This window comes from Ochotona curzoniae, unplaced genomic scaffold (genome assembly GCF_017591425.1).
Source record: "Ochotona curzoniae isolate NIBS_2020 unplaced genomic scaffold, NIBS_Ocur_1.0 patch359, whole genome shotgun sequence".
In the NCBI taxonomy this organism is placed as follows: domain Eukaryota; kingdom Metazoa; phylum Chordata; class Mammalia; order Lagomorpha; family Ochotonidae; genus Ochotona; species Ochotona curzoniae.
In genome coordinates, this window is record NW_024466927.1 from 347,790 (window position 1) to 369,036 (window position 21,247).

General features: G+C 36.2%; 1 protein-coding gene across 6 annotated transcripts in view; it reads right to left on the reverse strand.

The window, feature by feature from the left end:
* The window catches only part of LOC121167276 (lipoma-preferred partner), a 688,035-nt gene that overhangs the window by 148,784 nt on the left and 518,004 nt on the right, over positions 1 to 21,247 (reverse strand). For all 6 annotated transcript variants that reach the window (XM_040996717.1, XM_040996718.1, XM_040996716.1 and 3 more), the window contains one exon: positions 20,987 to 21,113. In XM_040996717.1, coding sequence (XP_040852651.1) covers positions 20,987 to 21,113 — 127 coding nt within the window. The remainder of the gene's footprint in view (positions 1 to 20,986; positions 21,114 to 21,247) is intronic.

The window sequence follows — 21,247 nt, forward strand, 5'->3', positions numbered from 1 at the left end:
TAGTCCCAGTATGTTATCATACTTTTGAAGATGCTATTTCTTCTGTATGTAATACTATTCCTTCATTTTCTTTATTTGAAAAAAAAAAGTGAATTTTTCCCTTGAAGGTATGGCTCCAATATCATTCCTTTATTATCTGTCTTCCCTCTAGGATCCCAGACATTCTCTAACATAACCACATGTACCAAGTTCCTCTACATCACTTACCACATGAGAAAAGGACTATCACATACTTTGGATTCTATCACTTCTAGCAGTCTGTGTGAATTTCTTGGAGAAATACAAATGCAAATTTATTTATAGCCTTTTGTTTCCATTAAAGATCTGAAGCAATCCTGATTCAAACATCCAAGGTTAGTGATAGATATATATTAAATTCTCCATAAATACTAGGGTGCTTCTCAATGTGTATTAAAAATGTGGATTATTAATTTATGCATGGACTTCAAATGTTCTGAGACAAAAATAAATTCATGTTCTAATTCCATCTTCTCCAAATTTTTGGAAATTATTTTTTAGTCAGATAAAATCAAATGTCTTTATAATCTCTTGTGTCATCACTAAATACATTGACTCATTAGGGGAGAGAAGTCACTCAAACCTAGAAGACAATTCTTGTCCTCAGTTTCACCAAAACTGTTATTTGTTCAGTTACCAAAGGAATAGAAATTGAAAAGAGATGCAAAGACACGATGCAACCTGCAAGCCAACTATTATGAAAACATGTACTCTGCATTGATGGGCTGCTACTTAACTAGAATCACACAAAAAGTAGTAGACCGACATTGTACTTTGAAGTGAGTTGATTAACTGTTTTATTATGGGATGTCAGTAATCTTAACCACTCCCTTTAATATTAATAATAATCACTCCCATATTATCTAATATTCCTGTGAGTAGAAACACCAAAGAAAACTGCATTCTACAAGGCAGTTTTGAGGAATAAACAAAGTCAGCTAACATTAAAAGTCAGATAATTCAGGCCCTACGGCGTGGCCTAATGGCTAAAGTCCTCGCCCTGAACACCCTGGGATCCCATATGAGCGCTGGTTCTAATCCCGGCAGCTCCACTTCCCATCCAGCTCCCTGCCTGTGGCCTGGGAAAGCAGTCGAGGATGGTCCAAGGCTTTGAGATCCTGCATCCATGTGGGATACCTGGAAGAAGTTCCTGGCTCCTGGCTTCAGATCGGTACAGCATCGGCTGTTGCACTCACTTGGGGATTGAATCTTCGGATGGAAGATCTTCCTCTCTGTCTCTCCTCCTCTCTATATACCTGACTTTGTAATAAAAATAAATAAATCTTTTTTTAAAAAGTCAGATAATTCAACTTTTCTCTGCAGACATATCATAAATGAGCTGTGATATTATAGAAATTATTGGCACTCTGATTTGGTTTTATATTTCTGATATGAGAACATTGGATTAGATCAGTCATTGTATAATTCTCCATTCTGTGGGCTATTCACACATACCTAAATTTTCTCAAGGGACCATATTTCTCAGTGAGGGTTATGTCAGAATCCCAGGGTACATACAAGAAAGCTATGTGTTGGTGTCTAGATTGTGCAGTTACAAAGTTCCCCAGGTGATTCTTGGTCTTGATTTTGAGAACCAGGAAACTAATCTATGATATTATAATTCAATGAATGAGTAGTAGGAAAGGAAGGACAGAAATGTGAATTGAATATTAGTGGCCAAATTCAGTAACCTGCAGAGAAATGTATGCTCATTAAAATAAGAACAGGAACCTGATTATAAAAAAGCAAAGCTGTGTCTCAACATCTATATGGCCTTAGACAAGGTACTAACCTGTACTAGGACTCAAGTTTCTCATTCATAAAATCCAAATATCCTCTCTGCTGGGAGGATAAAGTGTGCTCAGCTGTGCCCAGTGTTCAGCATCATGCTTGACCATTCAATACAAGCCTGTTAAAACAATGAAGCCAATTTTTTTGGAGGATATATTCTAAAATAATAGAAAGTGCGCCTATCTTTAAAAGTTAGGCCTCCCTTTGTAGTGTAGAATTTCAGAAAACTGCTGTAAACTGGATTGTCTAGAACACATGAATAAAACAGATGCCAAAGTTACTTTAGCACATTTTAGAGTTTTTCAATGACCCAAGCAGATCTAGTTTCTATTTTAACATCTTGACTGGAAATGCCAGAAGATCTTAACTGTGGTCATCATTATAGATTGGTTTCTGGTTAATGCTCAAATAGGAAAAACCCAAATATCTTATCCAAGATGTTCTAACATCCTTGGTATTGCAATGATATAATGAACATTTATTCAATGCCATCTATGTGTCAGACATTGCAATAAGAGTTGTATTATTAATTTAGTTAACCCTCCAAAACCACATCACAGATACTATTATAACCATCTCTGCTTTGCAAATGAGCAAACTGGTTCAAAAAGTCTGAAACTTGATCAAGGTCACTGTGGCAAAGAGAGAATTTAATCTCAAGCAGTTGAAAGATTAGTTTTATTCTTACCTGGGTATCTGGAAATAAGCAACTCCCTGCCTACATTCAAGGCTTTCCTGTTTAAAATATTTTGATTAAATCTGTTATCTTTTTCTGTAACTTTAAAACTTAAACCACCTAGCTTTTTGAATAAGGATTAATGCCTAGGGGAGTTTCCTCTTTTGTGCATTTTTGTTATTTTACCTTTTTAGCTATGTTCTGTTTTTTTCTGGCATGTGCTATGTTGACAACACAAACTATTCACATATATCTATATGTCTGTAAGTATGTATGTTTTATTGCTATTTCCTTTCTTTATGAGAGTAGGTTACAACTCAAACAAAAACTGAAAAAAAAAAAAAGGTTAGGCGAATCAGATTTTACCAACAATAGGAACCTCACAGTTATGTTTGACATACTTCTGACCATTATACATCTACCTCCTATGCCACTGCATCACACACTATTCCCCATTTTAGCTTAGCTTTCTCTGTAGGATATACCACTCTGACAAGTGACATGTTTTAATCTTTTTTTTTTTAGACTACAAACCTCATAACATAAGTTATTTTCTCTGCTGTTGTACCAAAACCTAGAACAGCGCATGCTTACAATAAATATTGACGAATGGAATCATTAAGCATTGCTGAATGGGAACTAAACTGCTTATCAGTGGGGAGCATCTCTGTGGACCAATGACACTATTCTCCTTGGAACTTCTGTTTTCTCATATTACTTAACGATACCATTATTCAATTAAGACGGAAGCCCAGAGTAAGCCTCATCTTCCCTTCCTACCCCTCTTGGAAGCCAGTCTTTCTAACCCTTCAAAACAACTACTTTGATTTAACTCTTAATTCCCTTAGACTAATATAAATTACACCCAGACTCTTCTCCAATTGCTCAAGCCCTTCCCATTCTACACTCCCCTCCCTCAACAACTGCACTAGAGCTCTTGACCCTCTAATTCCCTTTACCATTGATCATTCTTTTAGTTTCATTTTTCCTTCCCCTGCTCTCTATCACTAGTCATAACACACTTTTTGTAATTCTCGTTTGTCTCTATTTCTTTGTTGCTACCAAACTGCTCATCTAAAATGTCCTTGAATACAAAACTACATTGATGTTCAGCCCCAGCATGATCTGTGTTAGAAAATCTTTCCAACCAAAGTATGCCACTTCAATTTCTTTCCTCCATATTATATTACCAATCTCTAACAATGCACTGTCGTATTGTAACTGGGCTGCTTCTAACTGCAGTCTCTATTTTGTATACAGTATTTAAGGGAAATGGCAGTACACAGTAGGCCATTCATATTATTAAAAATTCAACAAAGAATGCTGTAAGTTTCTTATCTAGAAAGCATGATACTTCTCATTGAAAACATTTTTAAATAAGCTCAGATCCCAAATCCTTACCAATAACAAAATTCAGAATTTTCCTAATCTTACCTAAACAAATCTTGTGGCCTCTCTGGGGTATGTCTTGATGTCAAAAGTGACTGCTGTGCTGAGGCCAATCTTTCCACAGGCATCTTCTTACATGATCTCCACATAAAATCTCACTTTAGGCCTAACGCCTCAGTGAAAGTACAGTTACTTCAGACACATTTTGCATGGCAAATGCTGCAAATACCTGGAATTTCCTTGGTCTGAAAGAGGAGATTCAGGAGCAATTCTACTCCCATGCCACCTGTAACCAGAAACGCAGAGCATGGGAAGTTCCAGAAGAGTAGGATGTGGGGTAGATTGTTCCAGGATTGCTTCAGAGGCACAAGAAAAGTTTTCTTTAGAATCAGGGTGTCACAACAGCTGCCTGAAGATACCACACATCCAAAATTAGGAGTGGGAACTAAGTCGAAGAATCAGTTAAGCAGTCTCTGGCTTCCTGAACCACCTTAATGAAATAAAATGCCAAAATTCACAGATACATTGACACTCCTGCTGATGGCCTAAAATAGCAGCAACTTCCGACTGAGCGAGCCAATTGCTAGCTATTGCACTGAACTCTTCTGCCTGATTACATGTCAATAGGGTGACCTTATTTTCAAGATGAGTTCTTTTCCTTGCTCACTGTCATTTCTAGCTTGGCAGTGCCATTGGACCTGGCTTTTCTAAAGTTCACAGGATCATTAGAATTTAAAATAAACTATTTCCATGTGTGAAGTAGGCAACACTGGATTGTGACAATTTGTGAAAAAAGGTAGATTTCTGGATATAGCCATCACTAAAATTTCAGTAATCAGGCTTTAAGTACAAGAGAGAAAAAGAAGAACACAGATGGATTGTCTTCTCGTCATAGCACTTGGAGTAAGTGGCTCACTATTATCCTTGTAGCGCTGTTGATACACTAGGCCTGCACATACAGTGATGGAACCGTAGGGGTGTACCTGCTGCCTGCTCAGTGCTGGTATCCTGCAATCAGGAGGAATTATATCAAACAGAAAAATTTCTTCCAGAAGAAGTACACAGAAAAATAGGATAACATTTGGCAGAGAAGTTGAGAGACATACAACACACCCTGTGGTTCTAATCTTTGGAAGGCCTCAGTTATTTAATCCTCTACAAGGTTTAGTCAAGTCAAGGGTTATTAATCATGCTCTTGGTTCAAATGTCAACTATCAATTGCTAAATCCTGGGAAAATTATTTAACTTGTTTTTGTTTCAGTTTTCTCACCCGTAAGAGAGCATTATCTAATCACAGAATGTTACTATAAGATACATGAGCAAAACATATGCAACTCATGATACATAATTATAAATCAATATTTGTCAGCTGCCTTTTTAATTGAAACAATGGTGTTAATATTTAGGATTAAATTATACTAGAGACTCGATCTTGTATGCAAAGGTATCAGTGGAATGGTAAAGAAATTTAAAACATCTCGTTCTATCTTCCCATTTTGCATTTTGGGGAAGACAAAAAGCAGAAAGTATCTCTATTCAATCATTTTAACATCATGTCAGAAGTATGGACACAAACACACCACACACATTCATGAACACCAAGAGACTCTGATAGATATGAACAAAACAGACCACAATAACAAGAAAACTCTGACTTGGGAATTGGAGACTACAACCTAGGGTGGGATGCAGTGCCTTTTTGTGCAAACCTCCTCTCGTCCACCTTTTAAAGCTACGTTTAGAAGCAAAGTAGTTTATACATCCTGACGTGAGAAGCCAGCAGTTTATATATTTCTTTAGTAATTCACATCAATGAATACAAACAAGTAATGTTCAGAGAAGCAGAAGTTTCATCCTGACCAAATACCTATGGATTTTCTGTCACTCTCTCCCTACCACCTGATGAACAGACACTGGGACTGGATGTTGAATCAAGAATCCAATCTCTGTAGGGCCTTGAATTGTTCAATAAAGATCACAGATTTCTGAATGGTTTAGGCAACAGTTGTTAATGGATCCCAAACTACTCTTGACTGAAATACTTTAACCAAAGCAGGAAAAGACAATTTCAACAGATCACAGACAAAAAATAATTAGGATTCCAACTACCTGCAATTCTCAGACTAGAAGAACGATACCCTTTGTTCTTTTGAAAAACACTCTATGTTGATTATGCTGACACAGACAGTAAAGCTGCGTATGTGGTTGTTTTCTTTACTTTTTTTCTTCACATCTGAGATGAGAAAGTGGGTTATGATTCATCTTGAACAATATGAGTCAAAATTCATTTTGTATCTTTTCAATTAGTTCTACTGCATTCCACATTAAAAAGCAAGAGTAGTTTGCTCAGCAAATGAGAACACTGTGGTATATCTGGGTGTGTTGCTTTCTCACACACAATGACTGAAAAATACTCTGTATTTTTTCTAATGATATTCCAAAAACAAGAGAACAAAAATGAAAACATTAAGTATTAAAATTCAAACGGACATAAATGCTAATGTTAAACATCAATGAAGTGATTATTACACACTAATCATAAATGGCATAAATCAAGTCAGATACTGTATTGAGAGTGTACATCTCTTAAATGTACACTTTTCTATTAACGGTTTACAAAATACTTTGACAACTATTTATTTAACTTGATACCGTAATAAGAATATGAAATAGATTATTTTAAACAGATAAAATGAATTATACTCAGGAAGGTTACAAAGGTTCATAAAAGAATTAATATTTCAAATAATTTTCATTTTAGTTGAAAAGCAAAGAGACAGAGACAAAGAGACAGAGAGGTGAGAGAAAGTCAGGCTGGGCTAGGCTGCCTGAAGCTGGGGGCTGGATCTTACTTGAGGTTTCTCACATGAAGCCAAGTACCAAGGTACTTGAGCCACTAACTGCTGTTTCCCAGAGGGTGAATGAGTAGGAGGTTGGACTGGAGACGGAATATTTGGGACTCACACTAGGCTCTGATATAAGAAGTGAGCATCTTAAGTGGTAAATTAACTAATCAACAAATACCTGCAAAAAAAAAAAAAAAACTAATATAAACAGAGTTTATATTCATCCTTTAATCTGTCCTTGGATAAACTGGGTTTTCTGTAAAAAGAAAAATCTCTAATCTTAAGATTGGTTAAAAAAAAATGGCTCTCAATAAGGAGTAGAAAAATGTTTGATGCACAGTGCAAACATTAAATGTCACCAGTATTACATAGAGAAGATTAAGGGTTTACAGTTCTTGACTTCAAGTCTATCGCTTACTTCACTATGTTATTTAACAAAAGATGAATTATTCATTTTTATAAGAGGATTGCGTTATGTTGAAGACCACTGTAATCCAGGAAGAACCTTAAATAACACAATACTACACTAGTAAACAGTATTATTATATTGTACAAATATACTTTATAATGATTAACTGCTATGGTCCAAGGTACTTTCAATGCAGTGAACATCCTCATAAACCTCAAGAAATGAGACATTGCACCAAATAGAGCATAAAATGGTCCAGTAAATTTGATTCTTGAGTTTCCAGCTCTGCCTTAAAACTCTGAAGCACACACTATTGAAATCTTTTATACGGCAACTGGTTATTCAGCTGTTCACTTACATTTTAATGGTTTGTAGAGGGCAGAATATGAAAAATGCTTGAGGCAAAGAAATTCAGGGGCCAAAAATTTCATGATATAGTTAACTTCCTAAAATGACAGGCAAGAACCTCAAAGGTGGACTGGCCTAGGATGCCTCAGCAAGTCAGTTCAGACAGTACCTGGAGATGGATATCCAGGTCTTTGCACCACTGAACTGTGTCAACACCCAAATCCCCAGATCCAAGTTCATTTAATAAAAATTAATTTAGCAGACAACCTTGAGGGCATTGTTTCATCATGGCTTCCCATCAATTTGTCTCTTATCTGAATGACAAATTAATCAATATTTCAAACATAACCTATATTAAGGATGAACAGCTTAAAATTGAAATATACTTCTATGTCTTTTGGTAAAGACGAAACAATTCGCACCTCAATCGACAAAATAAACTTAGAAATATTATTAACATAAAGGTAGGAAACAAGGAAGGCTAAAAATTTAACTGATTTAAATAAAAGCTTAGGCAAATAATAGATAATTTACATACATGGTAAAAATCAAGAAGGGATTCTCTGACAACTGAAGGCTGGGAAACTGTCAAGCTAGATGATTTCTAAATTCCTTCTCCTCAGGCTGAACAGGAGAGAATGTGAGAGTTCTCTCTTCTGTTTGTGTGTCCTCTTAGCCTTCTCAGCAAGTACCTTCTGTACAGTGTTTCAGTTCTCTTTTGTTGAATTTAAACAAACAATAGTCATGGTAAACTTAAATTTAAGGTTTGATGGCTAGAGAACCAAATGAGGACTGAGAGCTCAGCTCTATATTGCTGTAGTGAATCTAAAAGGATTTGATGCAACATGGTTGATATCAGAGTCTGATTAAGAGGACACCTGGGGTACATGACATCATTAATTGGAACTGTTTCTGAGGCTGCTTGTGATTCTTATATTTGGGACAAGGATTGAATATTCTTTTCCTTTTGTTAATGTTTGCTGACAATGCTGACCACAGACAACACAGTGCTTTACAGTGTTTCTAATCTCCAAACAAAAATCTCTTCCTGTATATTCTTGCAGAGTTTTTTCTGGCATAGGTAAGCTCGGACAGTAGCAGAATTCCCTGGATCAGAAGAGTGGATTTATCACTGAATGTCAAGAAATTTGTCCTTCATCAAAGCCCTTGGCTCTACATGATTTAGAGCCTTTATTTTTTTTGGGGGGGGGGGCATCATGCTATTTTATTTCCATTATCTCTCACAGCATAGACTACAATTAGTGCGTAGTAGGCACTCAATATTTGCAAATGAATAAGTCCGCTCAATTAAAAATACAATAAATGTCTACCAAATAGAACTGCGCAGATGTTCAAACAATGGCTTTGCTGACAGTCAACTAATTATGCCTCTGACAATCCTAATATCACATCAAAGTCTGGAAGGAGATGATTATCTATGTTTTAGAGAAAGTTGTGGGGTAAGTGCAAGTATAGAGGAAAGGTTTGGAGGGGAAAGAATTGAGTAGACAGTTAAGGTGTTTGTGTGTGAAGAGTAGAAAATGCATAATTAGCACTTGTAGGTTCAGTTCTTATCTCTATTCTTGTCTCAGTAGGAAACAAAATATAACCAAAAATTTGTGAGATCTTTCTCTGCCATACAAGCAGTTGATCTCCCGTTATTTTTTTTTTAAAGTTTGCTTCCGTAGTAAATAGTTAAAGGATGTTCAATGATCAAGTAGGAATCATCTTCCTACTTTTCAGTCTTCTGATGAAATGGTGAGACCAATCTTCACTTATGAGATCATGATTTTTGTTTCTATTAAGATAGCATAAATCACCACTCAAGGGTAGTGGTTCACAGCCTTGAGGGGGCCCATTTTACTAAATGACTTTTCATGACTAGCTATTTTTGGACAACTCAGGCAAACATAAGGAATGGATGTTTCCTTCACAGTGATTCTCTTAACATCACACCCAATCAGATTAGATGGGACAACTAGAGATCATCTAGGAAACAAGCACCAGACGAGAAATTCAGGTTGGGGTAGAATGTGGATCTAGAACTTGAAAAAGAAAATAAATACAACTGGAAATCATCACACACAAATGACAAAAAAACAGCTTTTGTGATTTAATTATGTCTACAGCCCTTGCCTATAATCTTAAGAAACTTTCTTTTTCACTGTGTTATTTGATGAATTCTTTTCCTAATGGGATGCTAATCCAGTAATTATTAAGTGAACTGAAAAAGCAGGAGGGTGTGTAGAGTGGGAAGTATCACAATGCTCCTAAATCTGCATTGTGAAATACATGAAATTAGCTCACCTAAAATAAATATTTAAAAAACAAAATACTAATCAACATTTCATTAGACCTATTCAATCTTTCAAGTTCACAGAATAATACAAAATAGATAAATTCCAAAGGCATCAATAAATGTGGGACCAGGGTCGTCATTAACTTTATACACTGCACAGTGCTCTGACATGACTAACAAAAGGAACAAAAATATGGAATTATACTACATAGCTCTGTCACTAGCTAGCCTGTGATTCTAGAAAATTTATTCATTTTCATCATTTCTAAAAATGAATGTGCTTTTCTATAAAAGTCCCTTAGATACCCTCCTTATTTCTCCAGTATTTTTATGATTATATAAGGTAGTAAATAAATAATATCTATTCAATAAATATTTCTCTCATAATTTACTGTGCACCATATCCTGTTATAGAAATGTGAATATCTTCATGATTTTCATGTAGTAAGTTCATTAATTTGCTAAAAAAATACAAAATACCTAAGTGGTAGGTAGTGCTCTAAGAGTAGACATGGAGATACAACAATGAACTCTCAGACTTACATTCTAGTGGATAATATGACCAGTAAGACAATTTTTCAACACAAAGAAAAAGAGGTACCTGAAATCTGATTCTTTAGTGTTTAAATATTAGGAGTTTGGGAAGATACAGATATGAAAGCTCTACAAAGTTATTTCATTTTATTATAATTTCAAAAATTATTTATTTTATTTGAAAGGAAGAGAAAGATGCAAATATACAGATGCTCCCATTTGTTGGTATACTTTCCAAATGCTTACAGCTAGGGCTGTATCAGGTTGAAGCCAGGAGTCCAGAATTCAAGATGGGTTTCCCATGTGGGTTGCACGGACCCAAGTACTTGCCCTATTGATGGCTGCAAGTGAAAATACATCAGCGGGGGGCTACTCTTGGAAGTGGTGCTGGGACTTGAAGTCAGGAAATCTAATATGTGATGTGGGCATGCCATGCATCATCTTAGCTGCTGCATCAAATGCTCACCTCAATATATGCATTTCCAGGTATGATTATGGCGAACTCATCACAGCTTAAGAATTAGACTAACCTACTTTTTCGCATTTGTAAAAAGCCTCCCTATTCCTCTCCTGTCAGAGACTAATTTATACTCTTTATTCAGAAAGGAAAATGTGGCTACAGGGTTCAAAATACTCTTAGTTGTATGACCTTGAATGAGTCATGTGGCTTTCAGCTTTCTGGAAAATGAAGGGTTGTCCTGCATACTTTCTAAGACCACATGGTTTGCTGCTATAAATCTAGGATACCAAATCAATACTTAAAAACATAGTAGCTGAATTAATTAAAAATTAAAGTGGGCTAAGATGGAATACATAAACTTCTTAGCATTATTATTTATTCAGTGCTGTAAACATATACTGCTCTAGCAAACATTTTACCAGAAATCATTACCACAAAAGGAAATATATCTGATATGCTTCATTAAATTCAAACTTTGTATTCCCAGGACTCCCAGACAACCTAAAAAATATGCTAGAGAGAAACAAAACCAATAACCTTACTTTTCCCCCAACATCAATATAACCTTTCCTCCAAACCACCCATTTTCTAATTTTTCTTCCATTGTGGTTTTGGATTTTTAATTAATTTGGTCCTTCAGCTATGAAAACAAGATCCTGAAATCTTAGGTTCTAACTGTGCTGAAGGCAGCTGCCCATCTGGTGTCAAGCCCCAGTCTGTAACTGACAGGATTATTTTAGTAATCATTGTTCTGCCATACAGTAATAAAAATAACGAAGTACAATGCACTTAGCACATCTCAGCTGAGACTTTCTAAGCATATTTGAAAGCAATCACATTTCTTCTTGTATAGATTAAAGAGCTAACATACAGAGGATGTGAATTTGTCTATCTTATGGCCCTTGTTCAATGCAGCAAGTGGTGCTAAGACAGTACACTACGGTGAAAACAGGCTGACATCAGAAGGCCTGGGCCCCAGCGTAATTCTGCCATCCACAGTTTCTATGATTTGTGAGATCCTAGAGAGTAAGAAATCCCTTATTAAGCCAATCTTTTTTGTTTTGTTTTGTTTTGTTTTGTTTTCCTGTGCCAAATGGAAATAAACTCAGCCAGTTGTGCAAAGTTGCTATCCTTGCTCATACAATGTAACATGCATAAAAGTGCTTTAAAGGGAACAATCAAAATGTCAGTCATGATCATACAAAATAATGACATTCTGGGAGTCATACTAGAATTTGCATGGAAGACATTATCTCCCATGCAGGTTTAGATAATCAAGTCACAGAATACAAGAGTTGCACAGAACCTAAAAAGTTGAATTTACTCATTCATCAGTTGTTTGAGTATCTATCATCATCTTCCGCAAAAGGGATTGTTACGATTTGGCCTAGACTTTTCCCCAGGACTTCTTTCTGTCTGTCACATGAGTCATTTTGATATACAGAGTAGGAATTTGCCAGCTTCTCCTAACTTGCCTTTATTGTTTAATTCTTTCTGGGCATAGGAGTATACTGACAACAGTCAGCCTGGGCTCTGGCTTTTCTGTTCTCTGTGTCTCCAAGCCATCCCTTAAACCATAGCAAATAGGTCTCTAAGCATCTTAGAGAACATCTAGACACACTTACTTCTCTAATTCTTCAACTAGTGTAGAAAGCAAACAAACCATCCTGTCCATGGTTGTGAGATCTCTGTTTCCACTGAGAAACATTGCCTGGATCTCTACCTACCTCTCAGTGGAAAAGACACATAGCACAGGGTGTATTAAACTGGGGCTTCCATGGTGAAATCCTATCAGGTCCTTTGTTTTATTTTTGTGGCTTCTTTACTGGCCTCCTATAGCGAGGCACTTGCTGGATTCTGTCCTTCACCTCTGTCCAAATGTCCTTTCAAAGAGTCTAAAGCCCAGTTTCTACTACAACAGTTTCTTGGCTGTATGCAGATTCTCAATATTCCTCACTAACAACACTCAGAGAAAAACAACAAAAAAAATCTTTGATAAATGCCAAGTTCTGTGAAGAGAATTTACCTAGTGCTGTTCTGAAAGCACAGTGCTTCTTCAAATAGCTCACCAAACAATTTTAAGACTCACACACTTCAGTTTTTTTTTTTTAAGAAGGAATAAGACAACACCATATGAACAATGCCAAGATAATTACAGCTTCAGGCTTAAAAATACGCTGTCAGATATTTCCAGTCCATCCTCAGATACATAACAACGGCCTCTTCCAGAGACACTGTCTTCAGCTCTGATATATGCTCAGAACACTATTATCTGCTGAGAAGCACCCTATGGTCACAAACATACACATATGGAATACCCAATACACAAACATGCTTTTGCTTTTAAAATAAGTGGAAGCACAAAATTTAGAGGCTCTGGGTGTATATATCAACATGGGACACTCTTGGATCATTTCAAAGAGATGTGCTGAGTTCCACGCAAAAAACCCAAGCATATTTTATATTTTCCCTCTGTACTGACGGAAGTAAGCTGCACAACTGGAAACGATTCCTTTAGTTTCCCCAATTTTCCAAATGCCTTTCTCACTCATTTATTTCAATAGTTTAAAATTATCCATACTCCTGGTTTTAGATTCGGAGTTTACTATAAATTATAGTTACACAGTCCATTATTTCTCATTCCTCCTGGGCATCTGTCACCGGACTGGAGAGTCATCTTGAGAATAAACATACCTGTCTAGTAGTCCCAGAGATACAGCTGGCTACAAGATGCAAGTATTTCAACCAAGGATTCAGCTTTGGTACAAATGAATTGAGCTAAAACTATAGCTCAAAATTGACAAACTGATCAACTGAAATAAGTAAGAATTTTCTCCTACCCCCAACTTTATTCTTTCTTACCTCTTTGTCATATAAGACAGTGATTAGAGGTCCACTTAGTGACACCACTGTCAAAAGGAAGACAGGTACACAAGCTCAGGAAATATGTCAGAGCCAAAATTGAAGGGCAACTAAGATAGCAAATATACACAGAATAGTGAACTTATATTGCATTCTAAGATATACGCTTATTCAACTGCTACATTGTGATTCATCCTGCAATATAACAGTAAGAATATTTAATGAAGTTGAGCAGGGTCCATTAAGGTGTGGTTACACTAAAACCACCATTTCCCCACCCCCCCCAGGAAAAATCATTTTATATACCTACCTGTGGGAAAGCAGAGGCTTTCAACTTGTAATTTTTAAAAAGCAATGGAGAACTTGAGAAAGCAAAAGTAATTGTGGCTATCCATAATTTGCCTTTATTCATGGTCAAAATAATAGGCACAGTTACCTCACACAGTGGATATGGAGGCAATAGACAACTTATCTTCCCACAGTATGTAACTGAAGAAAGGAAACATGTTTACGTACAGTTCCATCAGCTAATTCAGAGTTTTAATGATAACCAAAATACATTGTCAATAATACTGAAATCCAGACTACAAAACATGTGGCCTTGTACAGAAGTTGTTCTTGTATCTGTCAAGTGAAAGTAAAGATGACATAAGAACAATCACTGACAATCTGCAGAAACAGCACATGCATCTCTCTAATGGCAATGAACCAAAATGGATCTGAAACCAGAAAAGTGGGTCCAAATACTGAAATTACTAACCATAGGACCTTATACAATCCATTGAGCCTGTCTATACCACTTGTTGCTTCTTTTAAAAAATGGAGACATTGCCAGTTTTACCAATCATACTGTAACTGCTACAGGGTCTTTTAAAACTGTAGTGCTTCCATTCCATTTCATTTTTTTTTTCAATACCATAAAAATTGTCCTCACCTCACCAACATTGGTAAGTGGTGCTGTGTCTTAAAAAAAGAAAAAAAGGAAACAGATTAAACAACAAGGAAATTTCAAAAATGCAAAGACTCAGCCTTTTTTGTAATGATTCATTTGTGATGTGCTTTAATGCATTCTTGAGGAAGACTTATTGTAGCTGTACAGTTATAATATATCTAGCTGTTGTAGACTAAAGTGAGTTTTTCCTGAAACATGTTTCTATATTTATATACATCTAGGTTTCTGTCTATAGATCTACCTATCAACAACCCAGCTGTCATGTGTCACCATTTTAATGTGCTTCATAGACACAATCATACTTTATAATATACATTTACATATAGCTACATAAAAACAGATATTGCCCTAAATAACCATAAATGCATGCCCAGTGAAATTGATAGTATCTTCTATACAGTATATACTAAAATTTTTGTCCCAGATATTTAGAAATATTTTTTTTTCAGAACTCAATATAGATTCATGTCTTGCTTTAGACTGGTATGTCTCTGTAGTCTCCTTTAAGTTAAAATAGTTTTTATTCCATTGAGAATGTTGAAGAACATTGGAAAGTTGTCTTAGGGTGTCCCATTACCTGGTTTTTCGGTTTTTCTAATGGTTACACTGGAATTAGGTATTTTGGGTAGATTTACAGTGATATTGGCATACATTCAGGATTACATCAATTACAACATATCAGTTCACTGACACCACCCATACCATAATTATAATAATTGTTTGAATATAATTAAAATGCTAGATGTGATCAAAACACCATAAACAACAACAATTTATCCTTAATCTGTTTTAACTAAGTGAAACTAGAGGTACAATATGAAAAGGAAGCAAGATAACCATAGCAATAAATGTCACCATTTATCCACATTCTATGCCTTTTCACTCTCTGGTACAGCATGTGGTCCAGCAGGAGATCTGTTATGAAAGCCCTTAATTATATTCAGCAAAATCAGCTACAGTTGCAGTGAAAATTTTCAGCACTGAACAAATAAAAAATGATGGAGGAAGAAAGTACGTTAAGGGTTTTAGCTGGGGCCAGTGTAGTGTTCAGACACAGAGAGAGGGAGAGGCAAAGGGAGCGAAGGAAAGAGACAGAGGGAGAGAGAAGGAGGGAAGAAAGAAGAGATGGAGAGAGAAGGGTGGAAGAGGGGAGAGAAAGAGCGAGAGACAAGGAGAGAGCCAGAGAAAAGTTGTGGTAGACTGCAAGAGAAGACTTAAACTTCTTGGTCAGGCAATGTGGACGTGCACAAACTTCGTGTAATCTTTGTGTTATCTTTAGGTAGACTTACACCTGTTTCTCCCAAGTCAACATAGTGCCCTGATCTAATTGTACACAGAGTTGTTAGTTGCAATGAAAGTTTTTTTTACCCATGTGCCTCTCCTGTCCTTCCCTGGAAAACTGTGAGTATTGTGAGCGCACAGCCTGTGCATCTGATGTCCCTGCTCTCCAGCATGATGCAGACCCAAAGATGCTTGGGAAATGTTGAACAAATCAAACAGTTTGTTAGGCCCTTTGCCTCTTGATTTGAATGGCAGGAAGAGGTATAATCAGCCTTCAGATCAAGGCATTTGGTTCTGAAGCTGATGGTCCTTACCATTACCCGCAGAACAATGCCTGTTACATATCATCCCAATGTGTAGATTCATTATAGAAGATTAATTCAACAGTTTCTCAGGGAGATCCTCACTGGTCTGAAAGTAGAGCTGGCAGAATATCATCCAGTCCAATGAAAGGCCATGACATGACATCAACAACAATTTACAACACTATGGAGTTAATTGACATGGTATTGTATGACCAATATGTTAGAAAATACAAGTTCTTAGTCACATCCTGTGACTACTTCATTGAATTTATCTGGACAATAAGAGGCAGGACTCTATGCATGGTACATGTTTGCAATGAAAGAATCATGACTGGACTTGAACTGCACTACTGAAACTATTGGAGGATTCCAACACGGGGGGGAGGGTATGGGGAGAGGTTGGGGGAATTCCAGAGCCTATGAAACTGTGTCATAAAATGAAATTTTAAAAAATTTCATGATAATACACACACACACGCAAAAAGAAGACTATATCCTTTAGCCAGAGTTTAAAAGTTTTCTCCAATTTAGGCACAATCAGTTTCACCAGCCGATCTTGAAACATGCTATTGATCACATAGATGTTTCACTCTATATTTTTATGCCTTTGTATGTCGACATTCTCTTCATTAGCAATGACCACAGCTTTCTACTGCGTTCTGATTTCAAGTCTCCATTAGGACAATCTGAAAGACCTGCTCAAAGACGAAGGCTTCCTCAAATATTTATATTCCTGTTTCTGGATGTGCTCTATTTTTCTAGATTCACAATGAGCATTTGGCTGAACTTTGATTTGGTAACATGTCACATTCTGTCCTATGTATGATAAAACATTGCAACTGGGTACATATCCCCAATAGACTAAAATGACATTTGACAATTAGATCCATGTCTTTCTTAAGGACCATCTAATAGAAAATCCATGACATAATAGAAACTTGGAAATTTCCCACAGGAAAAAAAATTTCTCCTGGAATAATCCTGGCACTAACTTGTACTTTACTCTCAGTTTTTTTTTGCATAAAAGAATACCTATCCTTTATTTTCTAATTTCTCAAAACCAGTCTCCACAAACATTCTCCTAAATATACAGCCTGACTAACTCTCACTAACTCCTGAAGTGTAATGTCCAAATGTACACACTTAGATACTGGTTTCTAATCCAGCTCACCAAGCTATTGTTACTGGGCAATTTACTTAATAATTCTGTACCTTCACTTCCTGACTTGGAGATGACGATAATGTCTATTTTATACACTCTGTTTTCCTAGAAGGATGAACTGGTTAATTTCTGACAATGGACATAAAATACTGATGTACAGAGATGACTTAATATAAGCCATTTTTCTGCCTTCTCTTTCATGGTTAGTAATCTTCACTTGTTAACAATTATTTGCCCCTGGGTGACATATGCCCTACTGTGGCTAGGAACTGAAGTTTAAGATTCATTAATTAATTTTTAATGGGCATATCTTATATTCTTAAATCAAATGAAAGCCCCAAGAGCATTGGACAACTCTGATTACTGAGTATGAGCCTAATACCAGTATGTGTTTGAGTGCTCTCTGTATGTATTTTACTCAGTAAGAGTATAGGTTTTACATCCCCCTCCATAATTATAGATTTTAAAAGAAGATATAGAGGGGCCATGCACCATAGTCCAATGGCTATAGTTCTCACCTTGAATGCATCAGGATCCCAGCTGCTCCACTTCCCATGCAGCTCCCTGCCCATGGCCTGGAAAGCAGTGGAGGATGACCCAAAGTCTTTGGACCCTGCACATGTGCGTGAGACCCAAAAGAAGCTCCTGGCTTTGGATTGGTTCAGCTCTGGCCATTGTGGCCACTTGGAGAGTGAACCACTGGATGGAAGATCTTTTTCTCTGTCTCTCCTTCTCTCTGTCAATCAGACTTTCTAATAATAAACAAACAAATAAATCTTAAAAAAGAATAGAGAATAAGATATTTGCTCACATTTCCTATGCTTGTACATAGTAGAGAGGACAATACTTAAAGGAAAAGATAATTTATAGTTGTTTCCCTCTTTGTTCACAATGTTTATTCATTAACACAATTACTATCTGAATTGAATTTTCCTTATTGCTGTATTTAGCTGCTATCATATAGCAGAAAATATATTTAGTAAATTAGATTAGCTTTTCATTTAACAAAACCTGGTAGAGCCTTCATTATTTACATTTTTAAATTTTTGCTATGGAAAAAATTTCCTAGACTTAATGATGCAATTCTGATATGTTTTAATTTCAGTATAGACCTTGGTGAGTTACTTATTTTGCTTTACTCTGCTTCAAGTACTTGTGATGATGACTACCAGCTTATTATACCTTGACTGTTATATATCTTTAGATTAACACTGTTTTTACACTGAACATACTAGTGTTGAAAGAAATGTCAGAAAAAAAAAATAACTGCTCCTCAGCCCTTATGGATTAAGATGGGAAATGGGTCTGGGCAGATGAAGGACTTGCTGATACTGCACAGACAACAAGGGGCAGAGAAAGGAACAGAATCAGACTTTTTTAGTCCAGGCAGATATTTTCAGTAAAAATACATGGCAATCCGCGTTCAAAATGAGTGCTGTGTTTTTACATCCTAATACTTTCCACTTTTTATATTGTGTGGCTTTAGAACAGAGCCCTTAGTTACCGTCATTACAGTTCTAGTCTCCAACAGGTTGCGGGCAGGAATCCGTTTTTACCATGAAATATTTGAATAACAAAGTTTAAATAGTTTATATTAAATAAATCTCATAAAGCAATTCCTGATGATGCTGATAACCTTAAAAATTTTCAGCCACTACAAAGATTTATGGCCTAAAATGTGATACTCAAATACACACATGGCCAATGTATTCTGACCAAAAAAGAGTGGTCAGCACTTCTCATTTTTTGATGTTATTTTATTATTGGAAGCTTTGAGCTTTTTTCTTCCATTTGTTGGTACAATAGCAACAAAATTATTGTGTGCTATTCTTTACAGTGTGAGTGTGACGCTACAAATTTATTCTTTGTATCTAATTTTGATTTGTTACCCAGTATTCAAATTGTTTCCATCCTCATGCCAATCTTACAATTACCTTCTCTGTTCAGCCTGAGTTGCTTTATTTTTAGTAAAGCAGAACATGTGGTATTTGTCTTTATTCACTTAACATGACGTCCTTCAATTTCACTTATTTTGTTACAAATGACAGGATTTCATTCTAGTTTTTCCTGTGGGAGAGTACTCCATCGTATATGTAACCACATTTTCATCTTGAATCAATCTGATGATGGATACCTTTATTTCCTATCTTCTCTGTAAATGATGATGCAAAAATCATGATAGAATGATTTCTCTTAGATACAATAATGTCATGATTTGTTGAACATATATCCATTAGTGGTATTGCTGGGTCAATATGGTAGTTCTATTTATAGTTTTAAAACAAATGTCCAATTTTACAGTATATAGACCTAACTGTTTTTTGACATAGATGCCAAGAACATACATTAGAAGAAGGATTCTGTGAAATACTGTAGACAAAACTGGATATTCATTAGTAACTAGATTCCTACCTTTCACCCTATTCAAAAATGAACTCATGATGCATCAAAAACTTAAATTGAAGACTTGCAACTAAATTTTCTGTATGGAAACATAGGAGAAACACTTCAAGAGAAACACCTCAAGAAGTTGGTATACGCAGAGGTTTATTTTGTTTGTTTGTTGTTTGTTTGTTTTTGCTAAAACCTGAAAAGCACACTTAACAAAAGCAAAATAATTGGCACTATATCCAACTCAGAAGCAAAATATAGAGGCTTCTGACAGAAGAGGAGAATATGTGGCAAGCTACTTATTCAATAAAGGATTATTGTCAAGAATATATCAGGAACCTGACAAGCTCAATAACAACAAAAACAATTAATCCAGTTAAGAAGTAGTCAAGGGACCCGACTAGACAGTTCTCAAAAGAGGAAACAGAAATGGCTAGAAAAAAATGCTAAATTTCACTAGCTGTCAGGGAAATGCAAATCAAAACCACAATGAGATATCACCTCACCCCTGTTAGAATGGCTCTTATCAAAAAGGCAGAACATGAAACATACTGGCAAATGCATAAAGAAAAGGGAATTCTTATATACTTTGATGGGAATGGAAATCAGTATAGTCATTATGGGAAACGACATAGAGTTCTCTTAAAAAAAAAACTAAAAAGAAAACTTCTAAAATTTGGTACACTCTTACATCTCACGTCACTTTCCAGGTAGATAAATAACTAATTCTGTGCTTATCTCATTTTTTCTATATAATTGCAATCCCCCTGAGGACAGGCTTTTGAGTCCACAGTGCAGTGTGTCATGATTTTCATATGAAGATTTAGAAACACATTAGTGGACTGCACAGGTAAACTATCCACAGTAATTCAGTTTGGAGACAGGCAAATCTAAAGACACTTCCTTCCTTGGGATCAGGGAAAAAGTTATAGTTTATACAATACTCAGTTCCACATTTCGTGCAATCATTAAATCCATGTACGCAGAAACCCAATTTCTATATAATAGGAAGCGAATGTGTTGCTAAATACCCTGAAATCAAATTTGTATCTCAGCAAATGCTGAGGACCACTGCTATTTCATCATAGGTAAGCACATATCAGGTTCATGACAGTCTAGCAATGCCATTCCCATTGCACGTGCATGCACTTCAACTCCCACACATATGAACGCTCATTGTTCACTAGTGGAGTTGATAATGCTCCTCATGGCTGAGTTAGGGAAACCGACTTCCGTCAGAAGTCTGCTCTAGATTCCACTCACCAAAGTATTCCTCGGAAGGCGGATTGTCCATGTCATACAGCATCTTCTTGGTCAGGTGCTCAAGCTCATCCTCAGGACGAAATGAAGTGGGGGCAGATGCAGGCCCCATTGAAACTGAGTGTCCTCCCTGAAAGACAGAAAGGATGTTGTTAAATAAGTGCAATCATCTAACAACCAGAGCAATCAGCCAGAACAAGTCATGTTCACAATGGATTGTAAAAATGATTGGACTTTTGCTGTTAGGAGACCTGAGTTTTAGGA